The 21,711-nt window shown below is 37.5% G+C and overlaps 1 protein-coding gene across 1 annotated transcript; it reads right to left on the bottom strand.

Moving 5' to 3' along the window:
- Positions 1–17,153: 17,153 nt before the first annotated feature.
- Positions 17,154–21,240, bottom strand: LOC139710376 (C-type lectin domain family 19 member A-like). Its single transcript, XM_071622293.1, has 3 exons — positions 21,072–21,240; positions 20,238–20,510; positions 17,154–17,686 (listed from the first exon to the last, which is right to left on the bottom strand). Exons 2-3 carry the CDS (start codon positions 20,508–20,510, stop codon positions 17,420–17,422), a joined length of 540 nt encoding a protein of 179 aa, XP_071478394.1. The 5' UTR covers positions 21,072–21,240; the 3' UTR covers positions 17,154–17,419.
- Positions 21,241–21,711: the final 471 nt, after the last annotated feature.

Raw genomic sequence — 21,711 nt, 5'->3', positions numbered from 1 at the left:
ATGGTAATGCTTTTCCGGGACATTTTCATTTGAATTCTAAAAATGCAAATGCTCCCATCACGTATAGAAGGATCGATTCGATCTTGGAGGACAAGGGGGCAGTTGCCCCCCTCCCCCGGCCCTCCTGATTTTTTCTTTTTTTGGGGGGGGGGGGAGGAGGGCAAACATAGCATTTTAACTCCGTTGATGATTCCCAAAATGCGGAGAATTTATTTTTTCTAAGAAAACTTTCTAAAAATTTCACCATAGTGCACCAGATCGTTGAATTTCAACTCTGAAAATGCATAATCTCTCTCGCCTCGAGTGCATGGGAGGAGATATACCTCCTTCAACAACCCTCCCGCTAGCAGTGGCATATGGCCAGAATTTCATCTGGGGCAGTTTGTATGCGAGCGAAGGGGGTGTTTGGGGTGTCCCCTTTCCGACAGCAGTGAGATTTTTCTTCTTTTTTTTTCATTTTAATGGTGCAGTTTGCTGCATGTTTTGGCATGCTTTATCAACCTGAAACAGCCCCCTGAGAAGTAAGGTAGCATTATTTCGATGTAGTTTAACAATATGCCTATATATATATACGTTCAAACGAATTTCTTATAGTACTCTTACAGTGAATATCATGAACACGAGTTTCCAGTGATGGCGATTTCTTGTAATGAGGGGAGGGGGGGGGGGGGGGGGTAAGAACGGAAGCCGAAATGATTAAGATATCACCCGAAGTATACATGAGTAATATGACCGCTTCCATGATCTTTTGTCCTTTCTATTTCGGGGGGGGGGGGGGAGCAAAAAGGGGTAAAACACTTAAGTTCTAGGAATCTAAAGTGACTCTGCGATGATACTGGATAGACATGCAGAATTTAGTTGTTGTTTATTTGTTTGTTTGTTTGATTGTTTGTTTGTTGTAGCCAATTTAATGCAGGAAGGATTAGTTTAACAGACAGAGGGAAGGAAAAGATTCATGCAAGGAGATAATGTATCGTATTTATGTCCTCGCATGATATTCCTCCAGCGTACTTTATTTTTGTAATTGAAAAACTGCAATAGGCCTATGAATATACTATACACTCTTAAAACATCCGAGTCAGAACTGACCTGGAATTGGGTCCGTTGGGGTCACACACCGTTTCCGGGTCAGAAATCACAAGGAATGGGGTCAGATATGACCCATTCAGAGTCATGAATTGGGTCAGGGTGACCCCATTCGGGGTCGACTTCATGACCAAATTCCAAGTCATTTTTTACCCGGAACGGTGTGTGACCCCAACGGACCCAGTTCCGAGTCAGTTCTGACTCGGGTGTTTTAAGAGTGTACATATAATAGGCTATATCAAATTCATATATGTGAGAAATAAGGAGAAAACCGTGCGTATAGCTTAGACATCATTATTCCTTTCACTATTTCTCCTTTTCGGAAAAGTGCAAGAGCTGAAAAGTTGGTCTCCGCCAGGAATCGAGCACAGCTAGGTCTTTGGCATGGAACGCCAAATCCGTGAACCGCTCTGCCACGGAGATGTCATATTGGTTCAGGCACAGAACTCAAGAGTTCTGTGGGTTCAGGCAGACCCACGCCCGATTACCCGACGGACCACATAACCCTTCAACCTTTTATGCGCATGTTCCTTTCTGGGGCAGAGAGCTGTGACTATATGGGCCTACATGATTGATATATATATCACGTCCAATGGCTCAAACATGGCGTGATTCCGTTTTCATGATGGGGGGGGGGGGGGAGGAGGCGGGGGCAAAACTTGGAAGATAATTTGCCAGGGAGCGAAGCTTCTACACGATGGGGGAGTTCCTATTTTCAGACCTGAAATTCAGTATAATCTTAAAGGGATCGTATAGTTTTGGTTGAGACCCAATTTCAGGTTTCTAACATTTATTGGTGAGATAATGAGAAACCTCTTATGACATAGGAAAGAGCATGTAATTCCATGAGGAATTCAACGTTTATTTGATGAAAATTGATTTTGAAATGGCTGAGATATCCAAAACAGAGCGATTCAATAAGGTGTGGGACCCACATTTTATTACGATCGCTTTGTTTTACTTTGTTTTTTATGTTTCAGTCATTCCAAACCCAATTTTCATCAAATAAACTTTGAATTCCTCTTAAAATGGTATGGTCTGTACTATTCCATAAGTGTAAATTCTAGAATTTCCAGCGAAAGGTATATAAGGAAAATTAATACAGTAGCCTACTCAGGGAAATGTTAATGGCTAAATCGCGGAATCTCGGCTCTTATTCCGAGTATGTGTCATCACAGGGAATACTAAGTCTATGGGGGAGGAGGAGAGGGTGTGGGAGGAGGATACCCTCTCACACACGACGGAGCTTTTGCTTTTTTAGATTTGAATAAAGCGATCTGATGCACACTTTTTTTGTGGAATGCAAGGTTATATTCGAAAAAAAATTGTCATTTCCAGAGTGTATAAATCTATAGATGGGAGCGAGCAATGGGAGAGTCGGGGGCTTTGCATTTGAATACAGAGAGCTTTATTTTCTTTTTTTCTTCACCTTGAAAACCTTTGGGGTGGCTACCTCCCCCCCCCCCCCCCCCCCCCCCCCGCGCCCAGCTGTAGGCCCCCTTCCCTACACTTAAGGGCTTTTTACACTTGTAAATTTTTGCTTAGTCCCGTACCAACAGTGGGGCTAAGGGAGGGGTGCCTTAGCCCCACCGTTGGTACGGGACTATCCTTAGCCCACTTTCTGTTTACACTCCTTTTTGCCAAAGTGGGCTAGCCCCACCGATAGTCCGGTACTATCTGGCCCTGCAAAATAGCAGGGTTAGCACCGCAATTGCGGTGCCAAGCAAGTGAGTGTAAACAGAACGAAAAAATAATCCGGGGCTAAGCAACGGAGACGAAGTCCGACCCCCACTGACCAATCAGAAACGAGGTAATCAAGTGTAGCCGGTGCGTGCGTGTACGTATCTCTACAGTGCACAGCGTAATCATGAATATTCATGTGGTTTGGAAAGTCCGGGGCTAAGAAATACGAGTGTAAAAAGGTCAGTTTTCTCCTTAGCCCCGGACAAGAGATAGTACGGGACTAATCATTGGCCAGTGTAAAAAGCTGAAAAAATTGGTAAGGGACTAACGATAGTCCTGGGTCAGAGAAAGTCCGGGGTTAAGAAACACAAGTGTAAAAAGGGCTTTAGTACACCGTTTATGTTTTGATATTGACAAATATTCTGTCAAAAAGTGTGCACCAGAGTGGCGGATCTTGTCGGAGGGGGGGGGGGGGGGGGGGCTGTTAAGGGACAGCCCCCTCACCTTTAAGCTTTTGACTGTTGTCTTTATTACTTTTCTTCTCTCTCTTACTCCTCAAAGCGCCTATAGATAGAGTGCTGGGTATAGGGACGCAAGGAGTGCGCGTCCCTTTTAATTTTTCAACATTTTTGTCTTCATCATTAGTCTTATTTACTCGTCAATCGTCTTTGATAATTATTAGAGAGGATGTATTCCTCATACCACACCCTCCCCCTTTCAGGCGCTCCGATCCCTCGCACAGTAACTTGATCCAAGTTTTAATGCAATGTCTGTCATTTTGTTTGTAGATTCTATTCTGTCTATGTGAGCGGCGTGTCACAATAGTCAAACCTGTACGGTCTATATCACATTTCGTTTCAGTGAACTCTGAAGGTTTGGTTACACGGAAAGATCCGGGTGTGCTTCTATTTCTAAGTGTTACCTTGATCTGAAATTTGAGACAGTTTGAGGTTATCTACAGCGATAAGAAATATGCTACTCTATACGGCTATTGCCAACCAGAGACCTTCCAAAATAAGTGCAGGTATACCAGATTCAAAGGTGAATAAACAACCCATTTAGGAGCAAGAGGATAAGGTGTAAGATTAATATCGAAGGTCCATAATAGAGTATACTTGAGCCATCCGACTTCAGCAACATGAACCGACTCTTTTCGGGAGTATAAGGAAAGGGCAGGTCACCAAGGTCACTGAACGTGCAGGAAATGTTATGACACTGTCGTTTAACACTGTTCACGTTTTTTCTTCTTTCTTCTCTCTTTTTAAGCTTCTAATCAAACCATCACATATTAAAGGACAAATTCGCCTTCATAGACATGTGGATTGAATGAATGCAGCAATATTAATAGAACACATCAGCAAGAGTTTGAGGAAAATCAGACAATCCGTTTAAAAGTTATGAATTTTTGAAGTTTCTGCTCAGTTACTGCTAGATGAGAAGACTACTGAAGCTTGTGATGTCACATGTGTACAATTAACGATATAAAGAAAATATAAAGAAAATTCAACATATTTTCACTTTTCTTGCATTAAAAAAGAACACTTGACTTCCCTCTTTCAGAAGGCAAGGGGTATTAATATTACTCTTAACATATGTTAGTGACGAGTCGAGGAAATGTGCACTTTTTTCAAAAAATGAGATTTTGTGAAATTCTCTTTATATTTCCCTTTATATATAGCAACATGTGGTGTTGTACGCATGTGATGCTGTAATAGTCTTCTCATCCAGCAGGGACTGTGCTGATACTTAAAAAATTCATAACTTTTGAACGGGTTGTCCGATTTTCCCCAACCTTTCACTGATTGTGTTCTACTATTATTGCTGTATTTACTCAATCCATCACATGTATATGAAAGTGGACTTGTCCTTTAAGTTACGAGACAAGGCAAGCGCTGGAGTATAGATATGAGATGGTACAAAGTACAGGAGATTTTAAATTGACATAGAAAAAGCATGCCATATCGATGGTAATGGGAAGTATCACATAGAAAAGAATATCATCTTTATCGAAGTTCATTGTTTGTCTGTATGTTTGTTTGTTTATTTATTCATTTTTCTCCAACATACTTACATACATGAATCAGAATTCTTTCCAGTATGAATACCTTAGAGAACATCAATGTATAGGCCTATAGATTATTGAACGTGATTCAAAGGAAGAAAGGAACGTTGATTCCATAACCAATATTGTATTACCAAATTTATAGGTCCCCCCCCCCCACAATTTCATCAGATTTGCATTCGATTTAACGATGCGGTCATTCAAGTTCGAGTGAATTTGAATGATCACCGAGATCGACATTCAAAAAGGTGACAAGTTCATTCAATTTGATTTCATCAGCATGCAATTTCGAGTTTCTCACAGAAACTTGCAAAAGGGCATTCAAATAAAAAAAAAAATGAAAGTGCATCTCATTCAAATTCGCATTAGCACCAAAGTGAAGAACGTTAGGAATTCAAATTCAGGATAAGGTAAACAATTACAAAGCATGTAATGGCCAGTATTTTTCGTTGGTGCTTATATCCTTTGTAGTTACTCGATCCTGTTTGAATATGATGCAAACTTGATCTACCTTGAAATGTGACTCTCGCTTCATACTATAGCTAACTTGGCTCGTTTAATAACCCCACTTTCAAACACGTATAATACATACACTTTAAATACACGACTTTAGCTGCTTCAGGACAGAATGTGCATGAACATTTGGAACACGGACAGAATTAGTGGATGAAGCTTCACCGTGACAACCAGCAAAACTGGCGATATAACCCTTTGATGAAGTGGGTATATATTTACAGTGATCCAATTGTGGCAACTAATGATAATATGAACCCGGGAAAGTAAGAAATGTAATCAAAATGTAAAATATGGATTCGGATATATAAGATATTCTGGGACATGGCTATTTCCTAAATATTACAAACTGTTCGGGATGAATTGAAAGTGAAAGAAAGGTCGACAGAAAAGAAATACGTAGCATACGATTAAGATTAAGTTATTGATCTATGAGACTTTGAAATGAAAATGAAATTGTATCATCCAATATATGACAGTGAAAAGGGGCACGTAGAAAGTGGTGTATGTTGATTGAATTCGAACGTTCAAAGTGTGAAGTTGTGTTCCTGCAAATGAAATTGTAATTGGTACTTTGCACGAATTTGGACGTCTATCCAGCTGGCGCCAAGTTGAATGCCAACTTTGAGTAGCTAAATGGAATGAAAAATTAATTTCCCTCTAAGTTGATTGAAAATGCGATAGAATCTAAAAGGAATAACACGAAAATTAAACTGAATACTCAAAGAATTAAAATGAATCGTTAGAGTATAGAACAGTGACCAAAATCGCTTGAATTTTAACGCCTTTTCATTAATTGGAATGCAAATGTAATGGAATTGGGCGGGAAACCTATGTTATACAAAAACTACCTAAGATATTATGCAGAAGAAGGACTGCTACTATAAGAGAATGCTTGAACATGTTGCAGCCCAGGAAACCTTTCTACTTAAGCAGAATGGAGAAGAAAGAAAAATCTGAACATGAATGCAGTCATTTTTCATATTCCGGTGCGTAGATACTCAATAAAAATAGGGTAAATTATGATTATGATGAAAGGGTGATGATGAAGGGGAAAAAATGAAGATGGAAGGTGATCTGATCAGAATTGTCTTTGATAGGCGTCAGTGTCTTCTTTTCTACTTCCAAAATCATCTGATATGGTATGTTGTTCTTGTTCGTTCGTTCGTTTGTTTGTTTGTTTGTTTGTTTTTTGGTCAATTTATAGTCTCTAGTATATAGGCCTATACTTTGTATCATCGGACAATCAATGGTGATATATCTATAAAGTACTCATTTGTAACGAAAAAGGGATATATTGGTTGTTACCTAATCAAAGTGTTCACTCAATTTTAATCCGCATCTCACCCTCTTTCATTTCATTTCATTTCATTTGATTTCATTTCATTTATTAGGTTTCCACACAAATCATAGTGTTGTGTTTACAACATCCATTAATGACAATGTAAAGTGACACAAAAATTATAAGTTATAAGTTCAGTATATACAAGAAGCATTTACATGAAATTGCTCTAATGGGTACATTCATGGCGGATAAATAAAACTGTGTGTGGAGGGAACCTACATAGAAGCAGATGCTTGTAGGAGTAGGTTCCCCGAAGGAAAATCAACACACTCACACAGCGACACTCTGCACGCACGCAAGTGCACCTGGACAGGCGTGCGTGCACTCACACACACACACACACACACACACACACAAACCCACACACACGCAACAAGGAGAAGAGAATGAGAAAGAGGAAGAGGAGAAAACACCAACAAGACCGTAATAGGGACAGTACCCTCAATGGTGCCAGGTAAAAATGGCAGAGGTAAATATGGCAGAGGTAAAAATGGCAGAGGTAAAAATGGCAGGGGTAAAAATGGCAGAGGTAAAAATGGCAGAGGTAAAAATGGCAGAGGTAAAAATGGCAGAGGTAAAAATGGCAGAGGTAAAATGGCAGAGGTAAAAATGGCAGGGGTAAAAATGGCAGGGGTAAAAATGGCAGAGGTAAAAATGGCAGAGGTAAAAATGGCAGAGGTAAAAATGGCAGCGGTAAAAATGGCAACGGTAAAAATGGCAGCGGTAAAAATGGCAGCGGTAAAAATGGCAGAGGTAAAAATGGCAGAGGTAAAAATGGCAGAGGTAAAAATGTCAGATGTAAAATATTAGAAGTAATGACTGCGATTTCGTCAGAGATAAACGTATGAAGAGGTTTTGAATGATAACCTAGCCAGAGCAAATTGTATTTATCGAATTATCAAATCCAAACTGCAGATTTGAAGAATGTTTATTGAATTACGTTTTAAAAAGATTAGAGCACTCTCATTATTCTGAGTTTGATTCAAGTGCAGTGGCGTAATCTGTCTGTTCAGAGGAATGATAAACCAGCTAAGAGCCTAGTAGGCCTATGGGAAATTATTTTTATTATTCAGTATTATTATTGTTATGTTATTATTATTATTATTATTATTATTATTATTATTATTATTATTACTATCTATCATTATAAGGGGGTTCCAACAATGCTGCAAAGCCCTTAAACAGTATAATCCTACGTTGTCTCGCCCAGTGAAGTTATCACACACACACACACACACACACACACACACGCGCGCGAACCCACTTTTGGTATAAACATACATATACTTCTATACGCAGATATACATACTCTCACATACACACTCTTACACAAACGAATTCCGCTCACGTCAAGGCTAGTACTCTATTGTCATTATTTTTCATTTTTTGAACTGTTTAGTGTAAAGAAGTGAAGGAGACATAGTCGAAGCAAACCGCTAATTTTCCACCTGTTGTATGTTATTTTCTCACATTCAGATTTCGTAGGAGCATATCTATCTCACAAGGCCTGATCACGACATAATGTAGAAGTAAAAATACAAAACGCAAAAAAAAAACAAACTACAGCAGATGTATCGGCAGACATAAGCTCTTGCAAAATATTTATTACATTGTTCAAGTATCACATGGCGCAAAAACAAATATCTCGAAGTTTAATGAACACTTTGTGGTCACTTTACAAACTTATGCATATTATAAAAACTGGAGACGAACTATAGCAATAGACTGTTCTAGTGAAAGAGAAAACCGACAGTTTACCATGGGATTTCTTTCAATCATTGTTGAACGAATCCGCAGGCGAAATAAATGTAAATGTTTGATGCCTTTCAAACGTAGCTGTTGCCCCAAAGCATGGGCGTAAATCACGGAACACACCAGAATCAGGTCAATAGCACCATTAGACCCAGAGATAATCGCAACTGTAGATTTCAAATGGCGACCATTTTGAAATCCAATATGGCGGACATAAAGAGAGAATTCCAAGTGCCCCAATATCTGAAAATGTTTGCAATATGTGTTAATGTACATTTGTGCCAAATTTGGCGCTTGTATTACAAAATGCACGATAGGTTTGCTAAGCTGCCCCACTAAGAGTATTTAGTGATACCCCTTTATAAAATATTTTCGTGTAATTAATGATTTGCTTAACCCCTAATTTTGGGGGAATGAGACATCAAACGGGGAGAAATGAGACAACCTGGACAGAAATTGGATAACCATCATGACCAAAGTAGGATTTACATGTGCCGCGGGGAGAAATGTAACACTGCCCTATTAAATTTCTCCCAGTGGTAACAGAAACAGTAAAAGATCCCTGCCAATTTTTCATACCTGCATGTCTGTTATCAAGCAATTTTATTTTCATAATTTTGCACACTTATTAAAATACCTATTAACATAAGGACCTACCAGAACTATAGTAAATTTGATATTTTACTGACAAGATACCTGTAGAGCTGTATAGTGGTTAATATGTCCATTTTCAGGTGTACCGAGGCTCATCTTTTTACTGATATATTTGGATTGTTGACTGGCCAAGCATTTTTCAAGTTACATTCCAGTGTCCCATTTCTCCCCGGTCTCCCCCGTGCTTTATTTCAGAAGGCACGAAAAGCGCGTATTGCGAGAAAGGTGTCAGACACATGAAGAAAAAAAAAAATCTGTCACTTTTACTTCGTCCTCTTGAATTTCAACGACTAAATTTTTATCAATGGCATTTTTATCTCTAGCATTTTGACCACTGACATTTCGACCACTGACAACTTTACCTCTGACATTTTACCACTGACATAATCATTTACCTCTGACATTTTTACCCCTGCCATTTTTACCTCTGACATTTTTACCTCTGCCATTTTTACCTCTGTCATTGTTACTTCTGCCATTTTTACCTCTGCCATTTTTACCTCTGCCATTTTTACCCCTGCCATTTTTACCTCTGCCATTTTTACCCCTGCCATTTTTACCCCTGCCATTTTTACCTCTGCCATTTTTACCTCTGCCATTTTTACCCCTGCCATTTTTACCTCTGCCATTTTTACCTCTGCCATTTTTACCTCTGCCATTTTTACCTCTGCCATTTTTACCCCTGCCATTTTTACCCCTGCCATTTTTACCCCTGCCATTTTTACCTCTGCCATTTTTACCTCTGCCATTTTTACACCGAACCGTATCAATGACGGTACCTGCAGGTGCAAGAGGAAAGAAATATGAAAGAAAAGAAAGATCAAACCATGTTTAGACCTGATCTATCATGCCGAATAATCTATATCAGTATCAATCATTTCAAATCATGTGCTAAATGATATCAATTCATATTATCACTAGAGTATTGCGAAAGAAGTTTACTTTTAAAGCTTACGTTTGAATGAATACCAACCGGGAGTTCGTCGTATTTCACTATCTACAGAATTCCAAAATTTGGGGACATTGTAAATAACAGTATTCTGTAATATTTGTAATCTATAGTTTTCGGAATATGAAACATATCACTCTGTCGTGTTGGATATATGTATTTCTTCATTTTTCTTCAGTAAAAACTCCAAAACTTCAGGCAAAACACAATTATTCAAATTATACATCAAAATTCCGAAGTTCATTGAATACAAATCATCTATTTTTTTAAATTCTACTATCTAAGAAAAGCGGATCAGTATGTGTGTATGAATTACATCCATAAATGCATCTTAAAACTCTTTTTGTTTTAGCAACTTATTAACTTATCAACATTCGTTCTAGCTGAGCTTCCCCATGCTTATCCACTTTCTCATAAGTTTATTTGTTCATACACTTTATTCTTATATATGTGGGGTTTTATTAATGTATGGAATGAGAGGGCAAAAAAAAAAGGATCATTAAGAAAATTTCATACAAATTTTCCAAGCTAATGGAGCACATTCGTTGCGTTTTTTATAATACAACCTGTATCTGTATCAAACACAATTCGATCTCTTTTGATTTTTGTTTTGATTTTGTTTTTGTTTTGTTTTGTGTGTGTGTGTGTGTGTGTGTGCTTGTGTCTTGTTGTGGTTGTTGTTGTTGTGGTGGTTGTGGTGGTGGTTGTGGTTAGCTTTTTTCTTACAATTGACATAGCCCGCTAAGAATATCGGATTATACTTTCCGAACATTATTAGCATCTTTGATCTCCTGATCTTTTTTGTTTTGTTTTCTGGCAAAATCGTAAACGTTTGTGGTTATTTCAAGTGCAGGGAGGGAGCTTTAGTAAATAAAGAAAATAGATGTTGAGTGAATATTCTCAAAGTTTGCAAGACAATTTGTGTCATTATTCCATAATTATACTAGTGTACGAACAAACCAAAAATGAGCAGGATGTGAATTACACCGGAAGCGTCCATGAGAAGAGGACTGATTAGAACAACAGTAATACAACATGTACAATTTTGAATGTATAAAGCCATTACTACATTACTTAATTCTTTCAAAAAAATTATGTATGGACAGCTAACATTCGATATAGGCCAATATATTATTTACATATCATTCTGAATGAGTGCCTCCTGTGACAAAACAGAGTCACGTGGATTTTATTTGCAAAGTAAAGAATAGAGAAAAACCGGTTGTATATTTCACAATGCCACACTGATATCATTCCAAAGAATGAAACTTGGAATCCGTCGAGTATAGACAACCAATATTGACTGCAGGTATAATATCATAGGGCTGATCAGACTTTCATTCAGTAAGCTTACAACTTTCCCATTGATGATAGAACCAAGGGGGTTCAAGAGAATGGAGTCGCAACTGTCTTATTTCCTTTGCTAGATGTTCGATGCCGCCGCTCAGAAATATTTGAAGCATGTGCTAAACAGGATCTGCCACGCAGATAGGAAGACAATTGACTCGTGTCTCATTGCATAATCACCAGCCACTTTCTAAGGAAGATATGTCTTTGTGATGGTAATTACTTTTCGCTATCCCTTCTTATTATACAAGGTATAGATAGGTGGTACAGACACGAGGATGTGCGAATAGAAATTACGCAAAAAATGCTGAAATAAAGATGAGAATTACTCGACTGGGCATACCCGGGCACTAATCTGACATACTATCAATAAAGAATTATATCTGAAGATTATTCCAGGTCAGTTTTATTTGTCGGAATTAAGCGGAAAAGTGATAAAACCGGCTTTCCAGGATGGTACAGTTTTTAACATTTTCTCATGATACAGCTCTGATTTACACTTTCGCACAAATTTCTGCACGGGATTGATTTTTGTTTTACATACTTTATCATTACGTGAAATTTCATTTCATTTAATAAATGAATAAGCAAAATATGGCCAATATAATGTTAACGTTCAAAATGAATCTTCAGATTGCTCAGCATGCAAGACGGCGGCTTCGAACATCGATCATCAAAGGCACAATGCACCTGTGAAATTCTTTTGCACATCAATAGAAATCTGACAACTGTTTGAATAATTACAGCCAGTTGGAACTTCAACTCTAAAACCTCCTCGATAGAACCAAAAACACGCAGGCAAATACAAAAAGACCCTTTCATAGCATTATCTGATGGTTTCTTGGTTAGTTTAATTGAAGTTGTATTTTGTCCTGTTTGGTTTTATTTAATTGTTTCGTTTGTTTGTTTGTTTGTTTTATTAATGACAATTAGGAAGTTTTTGCATCAAGTATAGGCCACCTATATTGCTTTGACCCATTGTGCACCCGTTGACGTAAGTTTCTAATTCGAGATATTGACGAGTGGAAACTATATTTTATGTCGGTTTCACGGTCCTTCCATAATAGCCCAGTGTAAGTGAATCTGTGGCAGTATATTAGAATAGAACATTTTCCTCATTTTCTGTACTGATTGTTCAAATTTATTCTGATACTTTTACGTCAGCACCACTTGTGACTCAGTAACCCTATGCAAACGGATGCAAAAATAGAGACTTTTACATGTTTTGGTCTTTTGGAATGGAATCACAATAGCCATATTCAAAGCGCATGTAAAAAAAAAGACCACAACAACAATGAAATTAATACTGAGGGGCATTATGCTGCTGGTACATAGCGTGGTCTGTAATTTGGGAAAGTACATAACAACCAAGAGAAATAAACGCGGGTTGAAGTCGTCGAGTGTACAGCCCACGCACACTTGACTTTAAAAGTACAGCCTTCCTCGCGTGACCAAAAATACCCTCGTCTTTACTGTGACAAACAAGCAGAACAAGTGATCCCTATATCCACTCGATCTCCGGATATCATCTCCATTACGAACTCGACCTTGCCTTGAATTATAACTGGGCTGTTATACTTCCACACCGTTATACCGTTAAACCCTGCGTTATACTTCCACACTAAAAAGAACAATTCAACATCTATTTCAATGTACTACGCCATTTTAAGGTGACTTAGATTGTGTAAAAGCAAACAAACAAATAGCAAATTCATGTTTCATCAAAATCGTACCTAAATTTTGCAATGTGAGGGGATTACAAAAGTTCAAATATGTGCCTGAGAGATGTGCGTGGGCTTTCAACATGAAAATTGAAAGAGGTCACCATAGGCCTATGATGATTACACCATCAACTCACAGATGTCTCAATGATTTTGTGCATAATCTTATATGAATTTCCGTTTTTCTTAAACATTAATACAATAAGTTGTATTTTTATGCCTCCTTTTTTATGCCGTCCTTCCGTCCGTCCGTAATCAATTTTGTGGACACCACAGCTTAAAAAAAATGTTTGAGATATGAAACTTGGAATTTACATAATAGGCTACATGAGGGGGTGAAGTTGTAACTATTGACTTTTAGGTGCAGATGCTCCTGGTCAAAGGTCAAGGTCAAATGTTAAACATTTCACTATTTCCCCTTTATCTATGCAGTGTCTGAAGGTATTTTCTTGAAACTATGTGTATACATGTACTAACCAATAAAGATTCCCTAGTGAAAGTTTCGGGTCATGAGGTCAAAGGTCAAGTGAAAGTTTTGTAATTTCCCTTTTTTCTGCATATCTCGGAAATGGTTCCATATCTTCATGGAACATATAGTACATCAGCATGTACTGACTAGGAGTGATTATCTATAGGGAAATAGGGGTCATGGGGTCAAAGGTCAAGGTCAACTCCTCACATTTTCACTTTTCCCTCATATCTTTCTTGCCAAAAGGTAAAATGTCAATAGGTCAAGTGAAAGTGCAAAATTTCACGTCTTCCTCCATATCTCGGAAGTGGCTCAAGATATCATTATAAACTAATATTCATGCATGCTCTGCCTGACAGTGATTTCCCTGGGAATTTTAGGGTAATAGGGTCAAAGGCCAGGTTAAAATGCTAACAATTTAGTATTTGATACAGAAATTACACTTTTAATCCATACCTTGAAAATTGCTCACTGCATAAAATTATAAAAGGTCAAAAGTCAAGTAAAAGTCCTCAAATCCCCAAATGCATGCTCTCTCAGAAAATGTAGCCATTCATCCAATTAAACCTATAGTGAAAGGTAAGTGAACACTCAACACATTATGACAAACACGTCATTTCAATATTTTGTCTTTTAGATCAAACTGTCATCACACATTATAAAGACATATAAAGACCTATTGAGGAGAATCATACATTATTGTGGAGGCGTACCAGTCGCCATAGCGACATTTCTAGTTCTCATCTCTAGGCCTAATAATCATTGTTGTCTTGTAACTAATCAACGATGATTACCAGGGGGAAAGAGTTTCATCTGCTGAAGCATCGTCCAAACACAAATCACTATTTTTGAATCTTTCTGAATACGAGTATTTAGGCCTAGCTGTGCGATGAGGTTATGACATGATTGCATAATTATTCATATACTTTTGTGTAAGAGGGTCTAACTAAAGCAAATTTATATTTGGTGAAAATGTATGACATATTAAAGGGATAGTACAGTTTTGGTTGAGACCTAATTTCAGGCTTCTAACATTTTTTGGTGAGATAATGAGAAACCTCTTATGAAATATGAAAGAGCATGTAATTCTATGAGGAATTCGACATTTATTTGATAAAAATTGGTTTTGAAATGGCTGAGATATCCAAAAAAGAGCGATTCTAATAAAGTGTGGGACCCACACTTTATTACGATCGCTTTGTTTTACTTTGTTTTTGGATGTTTCAGTTATTCCAAACCCGATTTTCATCAAATAAACTTTGAATTCCTCTTAAAATGGTATGTTCTGTACTATATCATAAGTGTTTTCTTGGTTTCTCGCAAAAAGTTAAAAGCCCATTTCTCATCTCCACCAATACTGTACCATCCCTTTAAACTGTGTTAATTCTCACAGATTCCGTTGAAATATCTGTTTGTTTATTTCTTCCACTGAATTATACTCTGTTGGTAATTGTTAATAACTAAAGTCATGTTGACCATGGTATGGAATTGCTAGTGTGCTGAACATCAATCTGTGGCTTCTATGCAAATTGCACATGAATGTATCGGTTCGAATTACATTCGTAGTGAATATCCCTTAATATGTTAAGAAATTGATTGTCTCCAAAATGAATTATTATCCAGCTCATGCTCAGTCACTGACGCCTTTTTTATGACGTTCGTGTATCTCAACTGGATCCAGTATGATGGAAAAAAAATCAGACATTTATCAACAAAATAAGACTTTGTGATATTTCATATTGTATTTCTTCTTTAATGTATAATTCCTAGAACCTTATTACAGTACCAAGAGTGTATATCACACCTGTGCTTGTCCTTTACAGCATAATATAACGAAAAATCAGATATTTATCAATAAAATGAGACTTCATTGTTTCGTCGGCAGAGAACCAGAAGAGTGTTGTCGCAATTTGGAGTTGTATTGAACTATTGGTATCATGTAGTAGAAGTTAATCTCCTCTACATTTTATGGTGTCGATTTTAAATTATTTTCATTTTCAGTAAAATAATTGTTTCTTTTTTTTCATTAACATTTTGCGCTCAAATCTTATAACGCGATAGCGCCCTTCAGGTTTTCAGCTAACGATATCTCATTATTGTACTTTTTTACTGTGTCATTCCTAGAATCGTATTCTCGCATCCGGAGTAATATGACACTAATCTTGTATTTGTCCTTTTCTCCAGCATTGTGCTGATAGGAGGATGTATTACTGTCTTTGTAAGAGGAAGACTGCTTTTTTTTCATTCAGTGGATAAAGTCCAAGCCTGCGAATCTTCTTTTTCCCCTCCCCTACCTCCCTCTCGATCTCCCTCTCCCTCTCCCTCTCTCTCTCTCTCTCCACTTTATCATTACTATTATAATTATAATGAAAGAATGTTTCTTTGTAAAAAATATCAAGATAAGAATTATTTTGCAAGACTTCCATAAAACTCGTATTATGATTCCCAATAAAAACACACCCTGTCCGTGTAAGTCTTTGTCTCTGTAATGTGTCAGTGCATGCGAGTATGGCTGTACGGCGTGTATGGTACGAGTTCTGGTGTATAATTCTTTTCTTCTTCTTCTTCTTCTTTTTTTGCAAGTCATTCTTAAAGGCTTGGAATGGGATCCTATAGTGCGATGTGAGGGCATACGAACTACATGCTTCAACCATTTCACTGTATACACTAGTCATATTTTTGCGTAGATCCTCCCTTTAAATCGGCGTTTTAGTGGTGGACACGTCTGCTGTGAGTATATGCCATGAAAAGAACATTGTTTCAAATATATGTTTATGTAGACTTATATATGAATATATGCAAATACATTGTATATATATATATATATATATATATATATATATAACTGTATAAACATAAATGTGTGTATCATATGTGGATTTTCATCAAAAATCATGTATGTATATGTATATATATATATATATATATATATATGTATACATGTATATCTCATAACATAAGGTAAACGTGTGTTGATATGAGAGTAAATGTAGGGTATTATGGGGTGTTGCAAGAAAGTTGCAATCAATTGCAAATAATTGCTAATTTTGAAACAATCATTCTGATTGGCTCAGGGTCTGCCCTATTGAGAAGACATGCATGCAACAATGATTTTGATTGGCCAGTGACAATCAGTTGCAAGTTGCAATTGATTGCAACTTTCTTGCAACACCCCATTAGTCTATAGCATATAGTACAGACAATGTGCGCATTCAGGCAATTTTATACTTTCATTCCATTCAAGTTCTTTTGAGTCGCTCCAAAACAAATACATCACTGAGAAAAAATGTGATGTAGTATATAGAGCAGTCTGTCTCCCTCTCTCGCTTTAACTTTCACTTTTTACAGTCTCTGACATTCACACTTCTCCCTACACAAATTCCATCAATCACAAACAGTCATGTAGATACAATGTGCTTGTATAGGACGCACAATTTTAGTCGTTTTCATTATTGTGTATTGATACAGAAGCCACATAAACAGAATCAGTGTGTAGTTTATGGAAGCAGTCATGTTTATTGATTGGTCGCGATGTCATAAACCATAATCTTCAATTCGTTAGACGCTATATTTCTTTTCGATCTAACCACCATTATGAGTTAATGTTTGTTTTTGGTGTGATAAAGAAATAAAAATCGTATAGATTTTTGAAGAATTCTACCAGTCATGGCACGAGGACTCGTCGTTGTTTTTAGTGGAAATTATAAAATGCCGTTCCGAATGAGCGATGGGGGGGGGGGGGGGAAATGGTTGATAGCTTTAGCAGCAACAGATAAAAAGTAGCTTAGAACTTAAACCCAAATCTGCGTCGTAACTTCCATAAAGGTCACAGACGTGTTTATGCTTTTACTTTGCAGATAAACGGCATGTTCTCCTGGCAGTAAATGTCATTCCAAACACGCAGGTTATCGTCGGCGTCATTACGACGCCAAACATGCACGCAGTCTTCAGCAGTCGACCCGTAGTAGCTGTTATTCGGCTCCCCGGACTTCCAGTTGTTGTAGTCAAAGGCAGAGTCGTCTGTGTTGACCCACGGACCACTTGATGTCTCTTGATGGAGTCCAAGCCAAAACCCGTGCACTGGATTACGGTTTTGTGCATTGTACTGCATGGAATGATAACAAGTTAATTGAGTAGAGTGAGTTCTCACAATATGTGTGTATGTACATAGTATATGTATATGATGTGTGTGTGTATATGTGTGTGTGTGTGTGTGTGTGTGTGTGTGTGTGTGTGTGCTCTTGTTGGAAAATATACGTGCCCTAAATCAAGTAAAGAAAAAAAAAAAGAATAGAAAGCAATGAACCAACACAACTTCTCTTAAATCGTTAACAAACGTTTGGCACGAATACGATTATTAAAGGATTGTGTCAATACAAACATGTCTGACATCCTAAAACTCCTTTAAAAAGTACAAAAGAAGTGAAATTAAAGATGCAAGACTCTCTACCTAATGAAATAGATACGGAAATTCGCCTGCCAGTTGCAAAAAAAGAAGAAAAGCAATACATGTATATTATGTTATGCATACAGAATGTATGAGTACCCCCGGCTAAATACTGGTTAGTGATAAGGATAGAGAAAGATTAGCGCTGGGTTAGGATTAGGTTCAGGATTAGGATTAGGGTCAGGGGAAGGGTCCGGGATAATTTTCCATGGGGTAATTGCCCTGGAACCGTTTTGACTATTTTAGTCAACATTACCGCAATCCATGTATAAATGGATGAATTTAATATTTGCTTATTGTTAGTTTTATGTCAGGTGATTTAAAGAATAGCTGCCGTCTTCATGTCTAGAGCATCCCAGTTTGGATGATCTTAGAAAAATGCAGCTTTTGGAGGAGACACTGTTCTGCTTTTAGGTAAGTGATAGTCACTATACCTGTCTATTATTGTAAGCACGCAAATAATCATTTTGGTTAATTTCTTTGTCAAGTTCTTATGCATATTATTTCTGTCAAGCCGATACATAAATTGATACAATATATAGAAGATAAAGGTCATTATTCTAAGGAGAATTCTTCTACGATAAATTATAGTTCATCAGTATATGCTTCTTCCTCTCTATTCTGAAACTTAGTGTATCCTCGATTCCTTTGTTCTTATTGTTATGTTTATATACCTTAAAGACTGCATGTGACTATGACACTATGAATGCAATATTTTTGTCCTATTTTGTTGTCAGATACACGTGTTGTCATTTTTTTCAGCGTTTGATTTCCTTGAAAAAAATGCAAAAATAAAATCGAACTGAACTGAAGTATATGCTCTGAAGCAAGCATTTCATAATCATTATTTTTATTACTTTTATTGCAGTAAAACTTTGATTGGGTAGCACAGCCCCGTGCTATATATAGAATTCCGCAATTAAAAGGATAATGTGGTTTTGGTTGGGCTTCATGTTTCGAACTTTTTTGCGAGATAATGAGAAATCTCATCAGAAATTCTCTGAGGAATTCAGAGTTAATTTGATGAAATTTGCTTTTTAAATAGCGGAGATATCCAAAGCAAAAGTGATCCTAATAAAAGGTGGCATCCACCTTTTAGTAGCATCGCTTTGTTTTGCTATGTTTTTGGATATCTCGGTTACTTTAAAACCTACTATCAAAATATTTAATTCCTCTTAGAATGTATGTTCCCTGTAACATTTCATAGGGTGGTTTTGTAAAGTATCTTGCAAAAAGTTAAAAGCTGAATCCTCAACTCAACCAATGCGACACCATCCCTTTAAGATAGATAAAATAATAATACAATACATCTGGTTTAGTGTCAGTAGAGAAAGAATGTGTTTTGTTTGTTTGTTTGTTTGCTTGCTTGCTTGCTTGCTTGCTTGTTTGCTTGCTTACTTGCTTGCTTTTTATCTTGTTGATAAATTTCTTGCCGCAATTTGCCGCAACATTGTTCATCTTAGAAGTCAATTTCAGTTGTATGTTATTTTGCAGAACCTAAAATATTGTCGTTTTCACTTCTTTAATTTCATTCTCAGTATATTATCTGATAGAATTTAATGTGGCATGCGTATGTCGCAATGAGTGACAGAAAAGCGTTTTGTTTTAGTAAGTTCAGTGATCTAGTTTGTTAGCCCAATTGGTTACCTTCTTAAATGCAGCATTTGCAATGTTCGCGGATCATGATTATTTTGGGACTTGACCGAACTCTAATGACAAATCAATATGAAGCAGAGTCTGATCCATAATACATTTTATGACTCTATTCTTAATTATGATTTTGTAATGTCAGGATAGCAGGGAGTCTTATTTACCTTCATATTTGATACAATTTCAAATAATTCCTGTTTATGTGTTGGCATAAGATATCCGAAAAACCTTGAAAGGCTTTCTCACCAGGAATAATGTTTCGAGCTAATTTGGTGCCACCTTTCGCACTGTTGGGAAAGATGTGAGTTAAATGTATATATCAGCTTTAAGTAAATAAGATCTAATTACTCCTATTGTTTGTTGGTCTCTGTTTTTGTTTTTGTTTTTTTGGTTAGTAATGAGATAATTTTCAATTCCATGCATTAACATAGATTCGTGGTATATCACACAAGATAAGAGGCATTCAGGACCATGCAGTTCAAAAGTTAAAACACTGTTAATTGAAGCATTTTTGTTCGGATCCAATGGGTAAAATCTTTCATTTTTGCTTGACACCTACCACCCAGTCTGGAGTGTCACCAGCGCTTGACCGGAACAGCTCGTAGGCAAAGCGGTTTTCGCTGTCACTGTGGACCGAGATGAGGTGGCCCATGCCGTTGGTAGTGAAGTGCTGGTTACATCTCTCCTCAGCAGCAGACCAAGTTACTCTGTCCCCGAAGTAGCGGTAGCAAAATCCCTCGAACTTGTGCCAGTACTGCGGGCAGAATTCGGCGTTACATGATGATGCCATAGCAAAGGCTGTTACCACCAAAATGCCCAGAAGTGACTTCATCTGTCACATGAAAATAAGAAGAATACACTTTGTTGGGCCAATAACAATACTACATCTGACAGTCTTGACTCATATAGTTACAACGTGAATTTCATGATAAAGAAGTTCACTTTTCTTTTCATCAGCATAAAATCAGTATTCGGTTTTGCAATACCAAATTTAAAGTGAAAGACGCAGTTTCTAACCAAATCCATGACATAATCCCACACACTCACAGGCCGATAGACTTTACCTTTAGTGGCCATGGCAGGACACTGAACTAAACCTGTCTGGAGAGATTAATTTCCAGAGTAGAACATAACAATGCTTAGCAAATACAATGTGCCATCAATGACTGAAAGTAATGAACCATTATGGAGTACATGCATTTTTAACTGCCGCAGTTAGTGGATACTAGACGAGAAGATTTGATGGTCTGATAATTTTCTACTTTTCAACGTGATTAAGAGTCAAGCTGAGGCTGGAAAACTATGACTTTTTCTTTTTTCTTCTCTCTTCTTTTGTATGATGTGATTGTGTATAGTAGTGTATTGGTTTCTTTAACAAGCAGGTTGGACTTACCTTCGTTTGTTTTGTCTGGAACGACCCTCCTGAAGCTGGTATACGGAAACGGGCGGAACACTAGCTCGCTGGACAGATCAGTATGTAGGATACTACCCAGATGTTTACTTGTTTTTAGTATATAAACCTCCGTCAAGGTTGTGGATATGACAAAATAGTTTTGTCTATAATAATAATTGCTGGCAATATCAGCAAAACAAGTTGGACATAATAAACAAGTGTGGAAGATTCTAGTTCAGGCGCATGCGCCCCTAACTTTTAGGCGTGTTCAATCAGTTTGGTAGGAGTGGTCTCGACGGAGAAGGCCCCGGGATGGAGGATGAGCGTACTGTGGACACGTCATCTCAGTGTTCATTCTTATTGGTTGCAGTCCTCTTGAAGGTGTTCTAGTAGCCTACTCTCAGTGGCGTAGACAGGACCTGGGGTATGTGTGCTATCATATATTTTATAAGAAAAAATGATAATAACCACACATGCACACTCACACACACACACACATACACACGCACACACTCACACACACACACACACACACACACACACACACACGCACACACACACGCAGTCATATACAGGAAAAGTGGCAGTCCAGTTTCGGGGGAGGGCAAGAATAATTACATGTATATTCAATATTCAATAT

The sequence above is a fragment of the Diadema antillarum genome, unplaced genomic scaffold, assembly GCF_040938485.1.
Source record: "Diadema antillarum isolate AM-2024a unplaced genomic scaffold, OU_Dant_1.0 seq00001526_RagTag, whole genome shotgun sequence".
Classification (NCBI taxonomy): Eukaryota; Metazoa; Echinodermata; class Echinoidea; order Diadematoida; family Diadematidae; genus Diadema; species Diadema antillarum.
The sequence above is the reverse complement of the archived record's forward strand: the minus strand, read 5'-3'. Positions and strand labels throughout refer to the sequence as shown.

What these genes read in the sequence shown, in the direction of transcription:
- LOC139710376 (XM_071622293.1), bottom strand. Translation starts at nt 20,510, where the DNA reads ATGAAGTCACTTCTGGGCATTTTGGTGGTAACAGCCTTTGCTATGGCA. An exon ending in GTGACACTCCAGACTGGGTG is followed by an intron (nt 17,687 to 20,237) that starts GTAGGTGTCAAG and finishes CATTCCATGCAG; the next exon opens with TACAATGCACAAAACCGTAA.